The sequence below is a fragment of the Carcharhinus amblyrhynchos genome, chromosome 14, assembly GCF_965287045.1.
Source record: "Carcharhinus amblyrhynchos chromosome 14, sCarAmb.v2.hapA, whole genome shotgun sequence".
Taxonomy (NCBI): domain Eukaryota; kingdom Metazoa; phylum Chordata; class Chondrichthyes; order Carcharhiniformes; family Carcharhinidae; genus Carcharhinus; species Carcharhinus amblyrhynchos.
Genome location: NC_137337.1, coordinates 54,348,645 through 54,367,282, shown reverse-complemented (window position 1 = coordinate 54,367,282; position 18,638 = coordinate 54,348,645). Strand labels below are relative to the sequence as shown.

Below are 18,638 nucleotides of genomic sequence, written 5' to 3'. Positions count from 1 at the left end.
GCTTTCAGCGTTTGCCCTGAGGAAGGGGTAAACCCCGAAAGCTTGTGGGTTTACTATCAAATAAACTGGTTGGACTTTAACTTGGTGTTGTGAGACTTCTTTCTGTGTTTACCCCAGTCCAACGCTGGCATCTCCACATCATGACTACCATTGACATCTTATTTAGAAAGGACAGACAAAAAGGGAAAGGAGGTGGGGTAGAACATAGAACAGTACAGCACAGTACGGGCTTTTCGGCCCTCAGTGTTACGCTGAGCTTTGTCCGAAACCAAGATCAAGCTATCCCACTCCCTATCATTCTGGTGTGCTCCATGTGCCTATCCAATAACTGCTTGAAAGTTCCTAAAGTGTCCGACTCCCCTATCACAGCAGGCAGATCATTACCCCAACCAATCTCTGAGTAAAGAACGTACCTCGGACATCCCTCCTGTATCTTCCACCATGAACTTATAGTTATGGCCCCTAGTAACAGCTTCATCCACCCAAGGAATAGTCTCTGAATGTCCACACTATCTATACTCCTCATCATCTTATAAACCTCTATTAAGTCACCTCTCAGCCTCCTCCACTCTAAAGAGAAAAGCCCTAGCTCCCTCAATCTTTCCTCATAAGATTTACCCTCCAAACCAGGCAGCATCCTGGTAAATCTCCTCTGCACTCTGTCCAATGCTTCCACATCCTCCTTATAGTGAGGTACCAGAATGGCGCACAATATTCCAAATGTGGTCTCACCAAGGTCCTGTACAGTTGCAGCATAACCCCACGGCTCTTAAACTCAAACCCCTTGTTGATAAATGCCAACACATCATAGACCCCCTTCACGGCTGTATCCACTTGAGTGGCAATCTTCAGAAATCTGTGGATACGAACCCCAAGATCTCTGTGTTCCTCCACATTCCTCAGAACCCTGTAATCCGCATTCAAGTTTGTCCTACCAAAATGAATCACCTTGCACTTATCAGGGTTAAATTCCATCTGCCACTTTTCGGCTCAGCTCTGCATCCTATCAATGTCTCTTTGCAGCTTACAAGAGCCCTCCACCTCATCCACTATTCTACCAATCTTGGTGTCATCAGCAAATTTACTGACCCACCCATCAGCCCCACTTCCTCCAAGTCATTGATAAAAATCACAAATAGCAGAGGACCCAGCACTGATCTGGTAACTGGCCTCCAGCCTGAAAATCTTCCATCCACCACCACCACCCTCTGTCTTCTATGAGATAGCCAGTTACTTATCCAATCGGCCAAATTTCCCTCTATTCCACACCTCCTTACTTTGTTCATTAGCCTACCATGGGGGATCTTATCAAACGCCTTACTAAAATCCATGTATACAACATCAACTGCTCTGCCTTCATCTACACGCTTAGTTACCTCCTCAAAGAATTCAGTCAAATTTGTAAGGCAAGTCTCACCCCTCACGAATCCGTGCTGACTATCCCGGATTAAGCTGCATCTTTCCAAATGGTCATAAATCCTATCCCTCAGGATCTTTCCCATTAACTTACCAACCACTGAAGTAAGACTAACCGGCCTATAATTACCAGGGTCATTCTTATTTCCTTTCTTGAACAGAGGAACAACATTCGCCCACTCTCCAGTCTTTGGCACTAATCCCGTGGACAATGAGGACCCAAAGATCACAGCTAAAGGCTGCGCAATCTCATCCCTTGCCTCCCAAAGAATCCTAGGATGTATCCCATCTGGCCCAGGGGACTTGTCGACCCTCAGGTTTTTCAAAATTACTAATACATCATCTCAGAGTATCTACCTCCTCCAGCCTATCAGCCTGGATCACGCTCTCATCCTCAAAAACATAGCCCTTCTCCTTGGTGAACAATGAAGAAAAGTATTCATTCGTCACCTCTCCTATCTCTTCTGACTCCATGCACAAGTTCCCACTACTATCCTTAACAGCCCTAGCCTCACCCTGGTCATTCTTTTATTTCTCACATCAGAGTAAAAAGTCTTGTGGTTTTCCTCTAACTGACTCGCCAAGGATTTCTCATGCCCCCTCCTAGCTCTCCTAAGCTCTTATTTCAACTCATTCCTTGCTACCTTGTAACCCTCAAGCAACCCAACTGAACCTTGTTTTCTTATCCTTACATATGCTTCCTTTTTCCTTTTGACAACCCTAGCTCCCTTAATTCCTGTTTTAAATTCCCGTCCCTTCTCTTGCCTATGTTGTTGGTACCAATGTGTACCACGACTTGTGACTGTTCCCCATCCCCCTTAAGGATCCTGAAAACACCGTCCGAGATGTCACGGACCCTGGCACCTGGGAGGCAACATACCATCTGTGAGTCTCTTTCGCTGCTGCAGGACCTCCTATCTGTCCCTCTAACTATCGAGTCCCCAATAATTATTGCTCTCCCCACTTCCCTTCTGAGCCACAGGGCTCACTGAGCTCAGTGCTGGAGATCCAGCCACAGTGGCTTACTACTAGTTGGTCGTCCTCCTCAACAGTATCCAACGTGGTATACTTGTTGCCGTGGGGAATGACCACAGGGGATCCCTGTACTGACTGCTTCCTCCCAGCCTCTGTCATCATGACCCACCTATTGTCATTCTTTGGAGTAACTACATCCCTGAAGCATCTATCTATGACCACCTTTGCCTCCTGAATGATCCGAAGTTCATCCTGCTCCAGCGCAGTTCCCTAACGTGGTTTTTGAGGAGCTGGAGCTGGGTGCACTTCCCACAGGTGAAATCAGCAGGGACACTGACGGCATCTCTCACCTCAAACATTCTGCAGGAGGAACATTGTTAATAAAGGAGGAAATCAATACAATAGTGAGGAAGGATATTGGCTGGGAAAATCATGATATGGAAGCTGTATGGGTGGAGATAAACAACGTTGAGCAGAAACCATTGTTTGGAGTTGTCTATTGGCCCCCAGATAATATGGAGAAGTCAGAAAAGGTATTAAATAAGAAATTAGAGACGCATTCAGTAAAGGTACGAGTGTAATCATGGATGACTTTAATTTACACACAGTTTGGCTTGTCCAGTTTATCAGTGGTAGACGTTATTGGACAAACTTAAAGCACAAGGGATACAGGGTTATTTATAGGCATGGATCAATAATTGGTTGACAGAGGTAATTTTAGAGTGGTAGGCAATGATACTTGCATACATTGGGTATCGATGCTTGGGCTCCAGCTGTTCATAAAATCATAGAATCCCTACAGTGCAGGAAGAGACCATCGGCCCACCAAGTCTGCGCCGACTACCCGACAGAACATCCCACCCAGGACCAATCTCTGTAACTCCACATATTTACCTTGCTAATTCCCCTAACCTGCACATTTTGAGACACTGAGGGGCAATTTAGCGTGGCCATTGCACCTAACAGGCGCAGCTTTGGACTGTGGGAGGAAGCCGGAGCACCTGGTGGAAACCCATGCAGATATGAGAAAAATGTGCAAATTCCACACAGTCACCCAAGGCTGGAATTGAACTTGGTTTCCTTATGCTGTGCCATCCTTGATGTATACAAATGACCAGAATGAAGGAACCAAATGTAACATTTTCAAGTTTGTTAACGACAAAACTGGGCAGAGTTGTGAGGAGGGTGCCAAGAGGCTTCAAGGTGATTTTCACAAATTGAGTGAGTGGGCAAACATGTGGCATCTAGATGCAGTGCAATTTGCGTAAATGTGAAGTTACACACTTTGATGTGAAAAAATTCAGGGAAGAGTATTATTTAAATGGCCTTCTGTTGAGAAGTGTGAGTTGTATACCAGCCAGTGAAAGTGGAGAGGCAGGTGCAGCAAGCAATTCGGAAGGAAAATGGTTGCAAGAGGGTTTGAATTTGGAAGTAGGGATATCTTATTGCAGTTATACAGGACCTTGGTGAGACCAGTCTTGGGAGTGTTGCATGCAGTGTTGATCTCCCTACGAAAGAAAGGATTTTCTTGCCATAGAGGGAGTGCAGCTACTGTGGCTCGAGGGACTGTCCTATGGGGAGAGATTGGTGAATACATGCCCAGTTGAACCAGAGTTTAGAGGATGAGAGGAGATCTGATTGAAACATATAAAATTCTAACAGGCCTGGACCAACGAGATGCAGGGAGGATGATTTTCCTGGTTGGAGGAAATCTAGAACCAGGGGACAGCAGGACTAGAGGGCACAACCTCAAGATAAGGGGGGGGGGGGGGGGGGGTGCGGGGGCGCAGTTTAGAACAGGGTTGAGGAGGAACTTCTTCACTCAAAGGGTGGTGAATCTCTGGAATTCTCTGCCCGTTGATGTGGTGGAGGCTACCTCGCTAAATATATCTAATACACGGGCAGATAGGTTTTTGGTAGGCAAGGGAATTAAGGGTTATGGGGAGAAAGCGGGAAAGTGGAACTGAGCCACTTCAGATCAGCCATGATCTTACTGAATGGCGGGGCAGGCTTGAAGGGCTAGATGGTCTACTCCTGCTCCTATTTCTTATGTTCTTATGGGACACAATCTTGGGACATGGGTAGATTATTTAAGACTGAAATGAGGAAAAATTTCAAAGGGTTGTGAACCTGTGGAATTCTCTGCCACAGAAGGCGTGGAGACCAGGTCGCTGAATGTATTCAAGAAAGTTATAGATGGTAATTTAGAGTTTAATGGCATCAAGGGGTATGAGGCGAAAGTGGGAATATGGCATTGAGATAATGGACCTGCGAAAATCATGTTGAATGGCAGAGTGTATTCACTGGGTTGAATAGCCTATTCCTAGTTTCTATGTTACATTAAGTCACTGAATGTGAGAATGGGCTTCTGACAGAACAGATGGATCAACTGACAATTTCTGTAAGTTTATTTGGATTCCAGTAGAAAATGGAAGATTAATTTCTTTTTTAGAGCTTTATTGAAGGGCTTATATCTTCAATTTGTTTACTCTTTGGGTGCCCTAACCATTATAAATAATATAAAAATGTTCTAATGTGGATAGATGTTTAATAGTGAACAAAACTCCAGCCTGTTCCGTGTAAGCCTTTGGGGGTATCTGAGTGCCCCAATATGGACAGGCAGGTAACTCAACCATATTTAATTTGATCTCTCAGAGTACAATTAAGTGTTCAATTTGAACTTAATTGTTGGTATTCAGGGGTCAGAAATTTAGCAGTGAAATAGATACAGGAGATGCAGTTCCTCAAGGTAACTCACTCATTTAGCACCCGTTGTCATTTTGGAGGAGCAAATGTATCCCTGTTCTCTCCTCCTCCTCCTCCCCCACCCCCATCATTAGATAAATATAATTGTACTTTTAATAATTGTTAGCAGAAATAAAACTAAAGATTGTGTTCTATTTAATATTCTCAAAATTAGAGAACAAAAAGAACTCTGGTTCATTAAAATGAACCTTATGAAATTCTAATTTGGTCTATTTTGTAATTTTTGACTTCTTGATCTGAAGTTTTGCTGCTGGGTGTTCAGGCTACTTTTTATGTTGAAGGTTAGAATGGTAAGCATCAGATTCATCAGTGTGAATATCAAAATGTGGTTTCTCCCATAAAAATGAAATTAATACAGTAATTGCTTGAAGATGCATTAATATTTGCAGTATACCATCTAGAAAAATAATTAAACAAGGAATGCTGTTTTCCAAAGTTATATTATGTCGTGCTGTAAACTATTTGTTTAAGCTTTTTGACCTGTTATTTCAGTCTAGAGAGCAGACGGTGTGGCATTGTGGCACAGTGGTTAGCACTGCTGCTTCACATGCCAGGGACCTGGGTTCGATTCCTGGCTTGGGTTACGCATGGGTTTTCTCTGGGTGCTCCGGTTTCCTCCCACAGTCCAAAGATATGTGGATTGGTTGATTGGCCATGCTAAAATTGCCCCTTAATGTCCTGAGATGCCTAGATTAGAGGAATTAGTGCGTAAATATGTAGGGTTATGGGAGTAAGACCTGGGTGGGATTGTGGTTGGTACAGACTCGATGGGCTAAATGGCCTCTTTCTGCCGTATAGGGTTTCTATGATTCTATGAACATCCAATTTGTTTGTTCCATGATATTACTTGTATACGTCACAGTCGTTTTTCCTCACGTGTTTGCTTTCTCTTGACAGCTTCCAAAGACCATTATTAATCCTTGCAGACAGAAATATAGATTTGGCAACGCCATTACATCATACATGGACATACCAAGCTCTGGTTCATGATGTCCTGGTAAGAAAGTAACTAACATTTCCATTTTGATTCTCACAATAGAAATATTTTACAACTATCAAACACAAAATGACTGAACTACATTACAATAGAAGTGCAAAGTATTACCAGAAATGATGAACAATGTTCCAGGTTTTGTTAAACATGGAAGTGTCTATCTAACCCATGTTATTACTAGTGCACAAATTGAATTGCTGGTAGTAGCAAGGAAAAGATAACCCATGACTTGCAAAGCACCAGCTTTGCAGAAACGGATCTTGCCCTTAATCTTCCCATGATTTTCACAAAGTTGCTGCATTTGCAGATGTCTTTCACATGATACTCACAACAAAACTTCATCTAGTAACTAATAACATACCATTTTAATAGTGGGAAAACATCTCTTGCCCAGAAAGTGGACAATTACAGGTGTGCAGGTCAGGCTGCATCTGAAAAAACAGGCAGATTTAATGGGCCGTTAGTTTCGTAGTTTGGCAAATTGCCACTCGGCTCCTAGTTAGTTATCCTTGAATGACTGGGTGAGAAAGGATCAGCTTTCTGAGACCTTGTAGAGAGGACAGCTGAGTCAGAGACGAGGAAGGTCTCATTCCTTTTTTTTTAACAGAACGAGCTGCCACCATAAAGCAGGTAAGTTTTTAAAGACCCAGTCGCTGTGAGAAACCAGAGAGAGGGTAAGTTTCTAATTTAAGTGGATAGGAAAGTGAGGGGAAGTGGTGCCATCAGGAGGGCATGGTGGGGGGGGGTGTTGCTGTTGGGAGGTGATGGTGGGAGGGTGACAACAGGTGCAAAAGTGTTGTGGGGGGGATAGTCAGAGAATGGTTATGAGATCCCACGGATAGCAATAAGTCACAATGTCTGGTTCCTATTGCAGGGCAATTTATGCAACAGTAGTTTAAACTTCCTGGCCAAGCAATCCTTGTGTGAGGATTTTTGATGGAGTTTGGGATTCCAAACTCTTTTTTGGAGTGCACCCCCCTCCAACCTTCCACCGACCCCAACCCACCTCTCTTCATGCTGTGACGTCCTAGTGACTGGATGTTATAGACCATTGATTGAGATTATTAACCTTTCTTCCTTTACCATTTTGTTCCTTTCATTTTTCTGTTGATCCAAACTTTCTCTCTGTCTGTCTCTGCACCTGACCTGACATTAAATTCACCAACTCTAATTCACACGCTTTCTCCTGTTTCTTAACTGTTATTCATTATTAATTAATTTTACTGGTTAAAGAGATGCACATTGTTCACCAGAATTCCAGATGCTCTCGTTGCCCATTATCAGCTTGCACTTCCGGCCATTTAGTCGGCAAAATCTTTCAAAACTTAGACCTCATAAGCAGGCCTAACTGAACAGAACTTGCAACCTGCAGCACAAGCTTTGTTTCCTCAAATATATACACATTAATTCAGTATTAACCAGAACTTACCAGTAGATGGTGCAGTAAGGCTACAAAGATTTCATTTCCTTCCACCCAGTTCTGGCACTTATAGCTAGCTGGCTGTTGAAAGTAGCAGTGCCACTTAATGTTGTACAAAATACATATTTGAATCATAAATTATTGTGGAGCTTTATTTGCACTTGTGAAATATTTCAATAAACAGTTACAACAAAGTGGATGGTTGAGGTTATTAGCATCTGGTTCTGATAATTGATCCTTCTCAAACAACCATTGCCTATTAATATAAACAGCCCAGCATATGTTTGCTGCAATAAAGATCACATGTGAAGTTCATGTGTGGCTGATACACACGAACTTAAGACATTTGAGTAATCTACTCTGTATTCAGCAAGGGCAACATGGTGGCATAGTGGTTAGCACTGCTGCCTCACAGCGCCTGGGACCCAGGTTCAATTCTGGGCTTGGGTCACTGTGTGGACTTTGTATTTTTTCCCAGTGTCAGCGTGGGTTTCGTCCAGGTGCTCAGCTTTCCTCCCAAAGACTAGGTGGATTGGTCATGCTAAATTGTCTCAAAGTGTCAGAGGGGTTTGCAGGGTAAATAAGTGGGGTTATAAGGATAGGGTGTGGGTGGAATTGTTGTCAGTGCAGACTTGATGGGCCAAATAAAGAACGAAGAAAATTACAGCACAGGAACAGGCCTATCAGCCCTCCAAGCCTGCACCGACCGTGCTGCCCATCTGAACTAAAACCTGTAACCTTCCGGGGATCATATCCCTCTATTCCTATCCTATTCACATTCTTGTCAAGGCACCCCTTTAAAAGTTACTATCGTATCTGTTTTTACTACCTCCCCTGGCAGTGAGTTTCAGTCACCCACAACCCTCTGTGTAAAAAATTTACCTCATACATCTCCTTTAAACCTTAACCCTCACATCTTAAACCTATGCCCCCTTGTAATTGACTCTTCCACCCTGGGAAAAAGTTTCCGACTATCCACTCTGTCCATGCCCCTCATAATCTTGTAGACTTCTATCAGGGTGCTTCTCATCCTCTGTCGTTCCAGTGAGATCAAACTATAGCTAATGCCTTCCATATCAGGCTAGTAAATCTTCCATCCTACTAAATCTTTTCTGCACCCTGTCCAAATCCTCCACATCTCTCTGGTAGTACAGCGACCAGAATTGAACACTATACTTCAAGTGCAGCCTAACCAAGATTCTATAAGGCTGCAACGTGACTTGCCAGTTTTTAAACTTGTTGCCCTGGCCGATGAAAGCAAGCGTGCCTATGCCTTCTTGACTACCTTCTCCACCTACATTGCCACTTTAGTGTACAGGGTGTACCTGTACACCCAGATCTCTCTGCATATCAATAAATGGCCCCCTCTTGCATTGTAGGGATTCTATTCAATCCACCTTATGCCATGTCATTTGATTCAACTGGTGCCCAAAAAAAGCTGTTGATTTTTGTCTTGAATTTAGTCATTGACTGACCATTTACATTGCAAGAATTCCAAAGATTCATAACACTTGATTAATTTTTTCCTCATCTCATTCCTATATGGCTGATCTTTTATTCTGAGACTATGATTCCTAGTACCTACCAGCCAGGGCAAACAGCCTCTCATCATCTATGCTGTCAAACCCTCTTAAGAGTTTATGTATCTGTGAGATTGTTTCTCATTCTTCTACATCCCGAAGAATGTAGGCTACTCAGTCATTTTTCATAGGACCACCCCTATACTGGGAATCAATCTTGTTGATTTGTTCTTTATTTTATCCTCCTTTCGGCAATTGTAATAATACACCTGGTGTTGTCTCTCTAAAACCCTATATAATTGAAGCAAAACTCCTAGTCTTTATTGTAAATAGGCTGGAAAATATTATACAATTTGCATTTCTAATTGCTTGCTGTGTCTGATTTGTGTACCAGATCCATCTACCTACCAAGTTTTATTTGTGTCTTACCATTTTAGAAAGTGTTCTATTTTTACATTTGTCCTCCCAAATTGAATAATTTCGTACTTGCCCAATTTTGTACCTCACCTTTGTGCCTAACTAATACGGGCACCTAATTAGAAGTCTGGTTATATTGTATGCATCTTTACACAGTGACCGAATTAAGAGTATGTTATCGTTCAAGCTCATGTGCGATACTTGTGTCTGAGTTTTAAAAATACATTTCCATAAGCAAGTCCTCACTTCCTCTGGACATTATAGTGATCTTTATTGTGAAATCATTTAGATAACGTGCTCCACATCTCCAGTCAATAGCAAGTAGATCTTGCATTACATCTTGCTCTATTTCAGAATACTTAATATTAGCCACATGGACCCATTCTTAACTGACTATCAAGTTCATAGATGACAAAGCAAATAATAACTGGTAGATATTGAAGGCAAACTAAAAGCCAGAGGTCTGGATCCAGTTTATGCAGACAAATTGCCAGATCAGATTTCTTTAAGAACAATCTTGCAGAACTTGTTAGAAAACTTTGTTACGAAGGGGAGGTTGATTGCCTTTCTGAGAACTAACACTTAACCACTCAAAGAGGAGTATCTTGCTTTATAATCGGTTAAAAGTGCACACGCAGATTTTAAGACAAATAGTACGATCCGAGACTCTCTCCATTGTTGAGTCTCAGATAGTTATTTTGACTTAACAACTAAAAGTTGCTGAAGAACAGATTGTACTATTTCTGTTAACTTTTAACAGCCTGTTGCCTTGGCAACACTACTGCCTGGCCTCGCGATACAACGTGTACTGTGTACTGCATATGCATCTGCATATCTTTTAAAATACCATCTTGTTTAAGAAGATAATTTTACAAGCACCAACTTTGTAACATCTTTCAGAGGGGAGATGATAGTTTGCATGCAGTCCGTTGCATGTACAGAACTAAATTAACTGGTTTTGGTAGTAAGAAAGTATTTGTAGGATTTATTTTTAATCCAAAGCATTTTTGACATTCTGTCTTCATGACATCATGGACATGAAGATAGTCAAAGGATAGAAGTGACTGGCTAATGTTTTATTGACTAAAATTGTGTCCCCAGAGGTCAGTTTTGTTATCATTGCTTCTCTTAAGTTTAGATCATTTATGTACAATAAGTAATTGGGATACATTGTCAACATTTGTGCATGTCTGAAAAAAATATGGAGTATAGTTAACAGCAAAAGATTTTAAAAGCAGAAGAGGAAAGTATTTTTATAACTGATTCAGATTTTGTAAATTTAAATGCGGAGAAATGGTGGTTTCACAACTTTTGATAATTTTGTGATGTTCTATATGGTGTGATGCCCCAAATCTGGAGTAACCATGTGTGTTATGGTTTTTCATTGGATATAGAGTCATTGAGATTTACAGCATGAAAATGGGCCTTTCAGCCCAACTTGTTCATGCCGCCTTTTTTTTAAATCCCAAAGCTACTCCCAGTTGCCCACATGTGGCTCATATCCCTCTATATCCATCTTACGCATAACTGTCTAAATGCTTTTTAAAAGACAAAATTGTTCCCGCTTCTACTACTACCTCCGGCAGCTTGTTCCAGACACTCACCACCCTCTATGAAAAAGTTGCCCCTCTGGACACTTTCGTATCTCTCCCCTCTCACCTTAAACTTATGCCCTTTAGTTTTAGATTCCCTGATCTTTGGGAAAAGATATTGATTATCTAGCTGATCTATGCCCCTCATTATTTTATAGACTTCTGTAAGATCACCCCTTAGCCTTTTATGCTCCAGAGGAAAAATGTCCCCGAGGAGATGCCAGGGCTAAGTTTTTCACTCAGAGGATGGTGGGTGCGTGGAATTGGCTGCAGGCGGTGGTGGTGGAGGCGGATTTGATAGGGTCTTTTAAGAGACTTTTGGATGAGTACATGAGATTTAGTAAGATAGAGGGTTATAGGTGAGCCTAATAGGTAGAGATATGTTTGGCGCAACTTATGGGTCCAAGGGCCTGTTTGTGCTGTAGTTTTTCTATGGTCTATGTTCTATCCAGCCTCTCCTTATAATTCAAACCATCAAGTCCATGTTAGCATCCTAGTAAATCTTTTCTGCACTCCTAGTTTAATAATATATTTTATACATTATATTTTATACATTATGGTGGCCAGAACCGTACACACTATTCCAAGTGTAGCCTTATCAATGTCTTGTACAACTTCAACACATTCCAACTCCTGTATTCAGTGTTCTGATGTGGATATGCTGCTGTTGGACTGTGGACTGGGGTAAACACAGTAAAAAGTCTGACAACACCTGACGAAGAGGGTAACCTCGAAAGCTAGTGAATTTACTATCAAATAAATCGGTTGGACTTAAACCTGACCAGACTTTTTACTGTGTTCAGTGTTCTGACCAATGAAACCAAGCATGCTGAATGCATTCTTCGCCACTTTGTCTACCTGTGACTCCACTTTCAAGGCGCTCTGAACAAGTACCCCTAGATCTCTTTGCTGTGTAACTCTCTCCAATGCCCTACCATTAAGTGAGTAAGTCCTACCCTGATTCTACCTAACAAAATGCATCACCTCACATTTATCTAAATTAAACTCCATCTGCCATTTGATTAAGATCCCGCTGCAATCGGAGATAACTTTCTTCACTGTCCACTTTGCCTCCAATCTTGGTGTCATCTGCAAACTTACTAACCATGCCTCATATATTCTCATCCAAATCATTACCAATGATGATTTGCTATGATAATTGTTGTGATAAGAGATTGAAAGCATTCAAGTATGGAAGTTGTGGTAACAGTGACTTTATTCACAAACATGCATGGGAGACATAACCCTGTTCCTCTGAGGTGTCTGTCTGATACCAAAACTGTGTAACATCCCTAACACTATAAAAATCTAATAAGCAGAATTATGCAAGCTGCCTCTAATTTAGCTAACAGAAGGCTTTTATCTGTGTTTCTTATCACACTTTGCTTACCCATCCTGTGAAGGCCATTTAAATTTGTGATTGTTACTTTCCCACACTGTCATGTAGAGAATGGGCTCTAATGAACTATTTTAAAACTATTAATGCTTATAACTACATTTTCTCCAAAGCTATTAATGCTTAATGCCAAATTATTCCAGTTACCCCTTTCAGTCCCTCTGGTCAAGCATTACCTGGCCCAAGTGGGCCTTTCCCAGGATCCCCTATTAACCAGAAACCCTCGGGATTCTGCTGGAGCTCAGTTGGCCTCAGATCTACTATCCTATCTACTATAGTATATTATGGCTTTGCTGGAGTCCTAATCCTCGAACCATCATTTTATTAATGTGCAAAATCTTGACTCTTGTTCCTGACTTTGCATTTCCTGGGAGGAAAGTGTCAGTAGCCGTGAAGAGCAAGGTATATCCCCTGTTGTCCAGCACCACCACCTATACTGTTTGGGATACCATTAGTCTCAGAATAAATTAAGATTACAACAGACCCAATAGCTGCTGTTATTCAATCTACTTCCTACCAGTCACACTACAATCTTTCCATTGTGGCCTGATTACTGGCCATGTCCTCTAATCTTCCAGCCTTTCCTGTGACCAGTGTCACATGCATCTTCCCCCTTATGATTGATAACAGCGTTGTTCCCGAAACCTCTTGGTAATGACTTTTCACTGCTTTTTGAGCTATTCAATCTGGGATGTCATTGATGTTCCACCTTGAACTGAGGGCCCTTTCTGCAAGATGAAAATCCTCCACTTTAACGGAGTCTGATCTGTTACACAGAAGGTATTGATATTATCACACACTGATCCTCTATATTGGAATCTTGTCTGTTAGAAGCACAACTGCCCTGGGGGTGGTTTGCACTGCCTTGAAGTTCCTTTCAAGAGTTTAAGCAACACCGCAATAGCAGAATCATTACTGATGCATTTGAGAATATTGCAGCGACACATGTTGTAATGATGGGATTCAGCAAACACAGTAAGAAGTCTCACAACACCAGGTTAAAGTCCAACAAGTTTATTTCGGGGTAAAGTCCCGAAAGCTAGTGGCGTTTGCTACCAGATAAATCTGTTGGATATTAACCTGGTGTTGTGAGACTTCTTGCTGTGTTTACCCACTCCAACGCTGGCATCTCCACATCATCCAGCAAACACCCAAGAGCCTAGCTGGCACACTCATCAATTTCCTTCAACTCCCAGGAATTTTATTTCATCTCGAACCTGATATGTTCCGTTATCATGTTCCTGTGGTTTGCTCATCAGAAATGTTACTGTGCCTTCGATAGCTTTTGGCATGAGCGGTTTAACTACTAATTCCTGTTGTTGTTCTTGCAATTTGATGAGATCCAATTTCTCCACAGCCTGATGCATGTTGAGGTGTAATAAATTTTATATTGTCAGTATACCTTGTGGTGGCACAGTAGTTTGCACCTCTACCTCAAAACTCTAGGGACCTGGGTTTAATTCCAACCTTGGGTGACTGTGTGGAGTTCGCACATTTTCCCCATGTCTGTGTGGGTTTCGTCCAGGTACTCTGGTTTCCTCCCACAGTCCAAAGATGTGCAAAGTAGTGGATTGATCATGCTAAATTGCTGTTTAGTGTCCCAAGATGCGTAGGTTAAATGGGATTAGCCATGGTAAATGTTACAAGGATTACAAGGATAGGGCAGGGGAGAGCATCTAGGTGAGATGCTAGGGTCAGAGAGTTAGTGCAGACTCGATGGGCTGAATGGCCTGTTCTGCACCGTAAGGGATACTGTGAATATCAGACTTAATGTTGAGTCCTGAGTCAACATGTTACACGCCCTCCCCTGGACTGAGAGTCACCATGTGCCTCGCTAGGAGCAGTAACATTATGGCTAGCTTCTTCATGGATTTTTGATGCTGGCACATTGCTTTAACCAGGTTGATAATGTTACACAACGCTGTTGAGAACATTGCCACTCTAATGCTCATCCCCAGACAAATGGGCAAATTAGCCCATCACTCCTGTGTTGGAGAGAGATAAGAGAATTGCCCCCGCCCACAAGTTGGTGGTGTATATTGTTGCAAAGTTTAGTAGAGTAATTGTAGATTGATGTTTGTAAAATTACAAAATGCTAGGCAAAAAGCGTTGCATGGTCCCTTTGAAAAGGTGGTGTTTTTTCTGTGCTTAGAAGGTTCAAAAAATGCAAGTGCATACAGATTGCCCAAAATGAAGCATTCAGACTGGAACATTGTATTGAAAGGCCAAGCAGCTGTGTTACCAAGGCAACAGGCTTTCAGGCTTCTGAATGTTTTTGAATTCGGCCTGTCAATTTGAATTAGGCACATGAACCTATTAATTTAAATCTGATGGTTTTGCCAACTAGGACCAAATCCTGTTGTGGACGCTATTGATAAGTCATCACAGGTATAAAAGAAAGGAGGCAGTGGGACAAAGCAAAGAGCAACTGCCAGAGTAATAGCTGTTAGTTCAGCTTTTAGCTTCATTTATGTCTGAAGAGACATCTTGATAGCGAACGTACCAAAGAAGAAGGAAGAATCGACAGAGAAGGTCCAGAATATTAGAAGACACAAAACTTGGTTGTAACTTAAAGAGTGACTAAAATTCTACTTTTTTTGTTTGTGGGAATTGTACTTATCTGAACAGTATTCCGCTAGAATCGTGTTTTATTCGGTTTCTTAATAGTTTAGTTAACTTGTTCGCTGTTAAACAAAGAACAAAATCAGCCCGGGAAACAGGCCCTTCGGCCCAACGAGCCCGCGCTGCCACCCCAACATGACCAGTCCACCTCTCTACCCACGACCCCTGTCTAATGTTTTACGGTTAGTTAGATAATAAATTGTCACTTGTTGATTTTAGAAAGTCATGATGTGGATGTGCTGGTGTTGGACTGGGGTAAACGCAGTAAAAAGTCTGACAACACCAGGCTTTAGTCCTCTCATTTGTCTTGTTACTATCTGTGAGCTCCTGCCTGAGTTGCTCTACCTCAACCATGACAGTTTCAGCATGCAAACTGGCGTAGTTGACTGCTCAGCTCCTAACCCAAAAGTGTGAAGCTGCCACTCTAAACCACCTATCTTCTGATCCTTCTGTTGGAATTACTTCCTCAAATTCTTCAGCTCCTGAGCTTCTATTTTTCAAAAGGAGCTGTCTGCACTTTTCCCTTCCAGTGTAGATGAATTCTGCCAGATTCGGTTTCCTGAACAGTTTTTGATTACACTGGATCAACACAAAATAAACTTAACCATCAGTCGGATTACCCTTAAGCAGACCTTTCTTGCCAAATCATCAAGAAGCCAAACTACGAGTTAGGCACCAAAACATTTATTGGTCACGAATCAAACAGTTACAAGTCGGGCATTTGTTTTATAGACATGTATAAGTGTAACCAAGCATTACCTCACAGCTGAGTAGCAGAACATAAATGTATAATGTTGCTTTACAAATTGAGCAGCCGAAGTTAGACATCCAATTCAGTAAATTGATGGTAACAGATGCAAGTATGAATTATAGCAGTACCCAGACCTGTGGTTATACATTGGTATTGTTTCTTTGAGTAATTCCTTAGATAGCTGACATATTAATCGCTTTGAAATATCAGTCAAATAGCACAAGTTTACCTGTGTGATTAACACTTCTCAAAGAATATACAATTACAGCATCATGAATGACATGATTGAATAAACAAAGAAAGATAGAATAAAAACAAAATACTCCAGATACTGGAATCTTAAATAAAAATGAAAAATGCTGAAAAATCTCAGCAGGTCTGACAGCATCTGTTGGGAGAGAATAGAGCTAAAATTTTGAGTCTAGATGATCCTTCATCAAAGCTTAGAGCAAAGAGAATTAGCAGAGATTTATAATATGGGGACAAATAAAAAGTGTGGCTATGGGCACCTGCATGGCTCCCAGTTATGCCTGTCTCTTTATGGGTTTATCGGTACATCAACGACTATTTTGGTGCCACTTTATGCTCTCATCTGGATTTGGAAAAAATTATCAATTTTACTTCCAATTTCCATCCCTCTATCACCTTCACATGTTCCAATTCTGATACTTTCCTTCCCTTCCTTGACCTCTGTCTTTATTTCTGGTGATAAATTGTCCACTAGCATCTATTACAAGCCCACTGACTCCCACAACTACAGCTTCTCACACCCCACATCCTGTAAGAAATCCATCACATTCTCTCAGTCCCTTCAGCTCTGAGACATCTGTTCTGATGGTATCACTTGCCAAAACAGTGCTGCCGATATGTTTTCCTCCTTCCTCAATCATAGGTTTCCACCCACTCTCAACTACATCCAAACTATTCCCAGACCACTGCTCTCTTTCTGAAGCAGTGCTCACCCCTCCATGGTCACCGTCCCAGGTCCTAAGCACCCACTTCAGGTAAAGCAGCGCCTCCATCAGTCTGGTCTATTGCTGCTCCCAATGTAGTCTACTTCGGAGAGTTTAATGCAGACTTGCTGAACATCTTCAATCCATCTGCAAGCAGGACCCAGACCTTCCTGTCACTTGTCACTTCAACACACCATCCTGCTCTCCTTTCCAAATGTTCATCCTTGGCTTTTTGCAATGTTCTAATGAACCCCAATGCAAACTGGATTAACAGCATCTCAACTTCCGATTGGGCACTTTATAGTCTTCTGGAGTGAGCATTGAGTTCAACAACTTCAGAGCACAAACTCTCTTCTCCACCTTCACCCCATTTCCATCTAATTTATTTCATCTCATTCACCCATTCTATCATCCTTCTTTCTCTTTTTCCACTTTTCCATTCCAGCTGTCCATCTTGCTGCCTCCCACCACCCCCAGATTAGATGGATTAACAATGATATATGTATGGGGTTACAGTGATAGGGCAGGAGAGAGGGCCTGAGTAAAATATTCTGTCAGAGAATCGGTGCAGACTTGATGGACCAAATGGGCTCTTCTGCACCATAGGGATTCTGTGATCCTTATGAGTTTGGAAGTTTTTCCTCCTCTCAGTCCTAACTGGCCTACCCCATATCCTGAGATTGTGACCTCTTATTCTAGACCCACAGCCAAAAGTGACAATTTTACCAGAGCAGAGAACCTGGGTAGGATACTCAGTCAGTGCAGATATGATGGGTTGAATGGTCTCTGCACTATGTACCAACAACTGGCCTCTCTCAGTCTGACCCCACCCCCTTGACACTGTTCAGTGCCTGGTGGACAGTGCCAGGGTGTCTGGTTGGCAGTGCCAGACTGGCAGAGCCAGATGGGGCAGCCGCCCCACCCTGCCTTTGACCTCCTTGGGGGTTGTTGATGGCCTCTGGTTCCAGCGGTGAGGCCATCACGACTGGTCCCTGCTTCTGGGAACCAGCTGTGATTCTCACCAGAGAGAAGCTGTTCTGGTGAGGTTACACAGGCAAGTGAGCCCAGATGATAATATACTGGACTCATTAAATCTATGTAAAATCATACCAAAATAAATTATTCAGCCTTGTGCCAGAAATGGATGCGCGGCCTTCTGCGCCGGTAAGATTGCAAGAGACGAGAAATCAGGCATGAATCTGATTTCTTGGCTCTCTCGTGATCTTACTGGCTTGCCTTGCCAATCAGCTGGCAAGGCGCAGTCTACATCTCTACATCGAGTCAGAATTTTATCTGTGCTCATTTTTCCGAATTCCATTGTACACAGACCCAATTGACCCAATCTCTCCTCGTAAGACAATCCTGCCGTGTCAGCAATCAGTCTAGTGATCTTATGCTGCACATTTATCCATATTTGATTTTTGATTTGATTTATTATTGTCACGTGTGGTATACAATGAAACGTATTTTTTCTTGATTGCTATACAGACAAAGCATATCGTTCATAGAGAAGGGAATGTGAGAGTGCAGAATGTAGTGTTACAGTCATAGCTAGGGTGTAGAGAAAGTTCAACTTAATGCAAGGTAGGTCCATTCAAAAGTCTGATGGCAGCAGGAAAGAAGCTGTTGGTATGTGACTTCAGACTTTTGTATCTTATTTTGGATGGAAGAAGGTGGAAGAGAGAATGTCTGGGGTACATGGGGTCCTTAATTATGCTGGCTGTTTTGCCGAGGCAGTGGGAAGTGTAGATAGCGTAAATGGATGGGAGGCTGGTTTGTGTGATGGATTGGGCTGCATTCATGACTTTTTGCAGTT

At 42.2% G+C, this 18,638-nt stretch overlaps 1 protein-coding gene across 2 annotated transcripts in view; it reads left to right on the top strand.

Annotated features, from left to right (window-relative positions):
- scfd1 (sec1 family domain containing 1) overlaps positions 1 to 18,638 on the top strand; it is a 262,452-nt gene that overhangs the window by 81,065 nt on the left and 162,749 nt on the right. For both annotated transcript variants that reach the window (XM_080202894.1, XM_080202895.1), the window contains exon 10: positions 6,055 to 6,154. In XM_080202894.1, the coding sequence (XP_080059020.1) occupies positions 6,055 to 6,154 (100 nt within the window). The remainder of the gene's footprint in view (positions 1 to 6,054; positions 6,155 to 18,638) is intronic.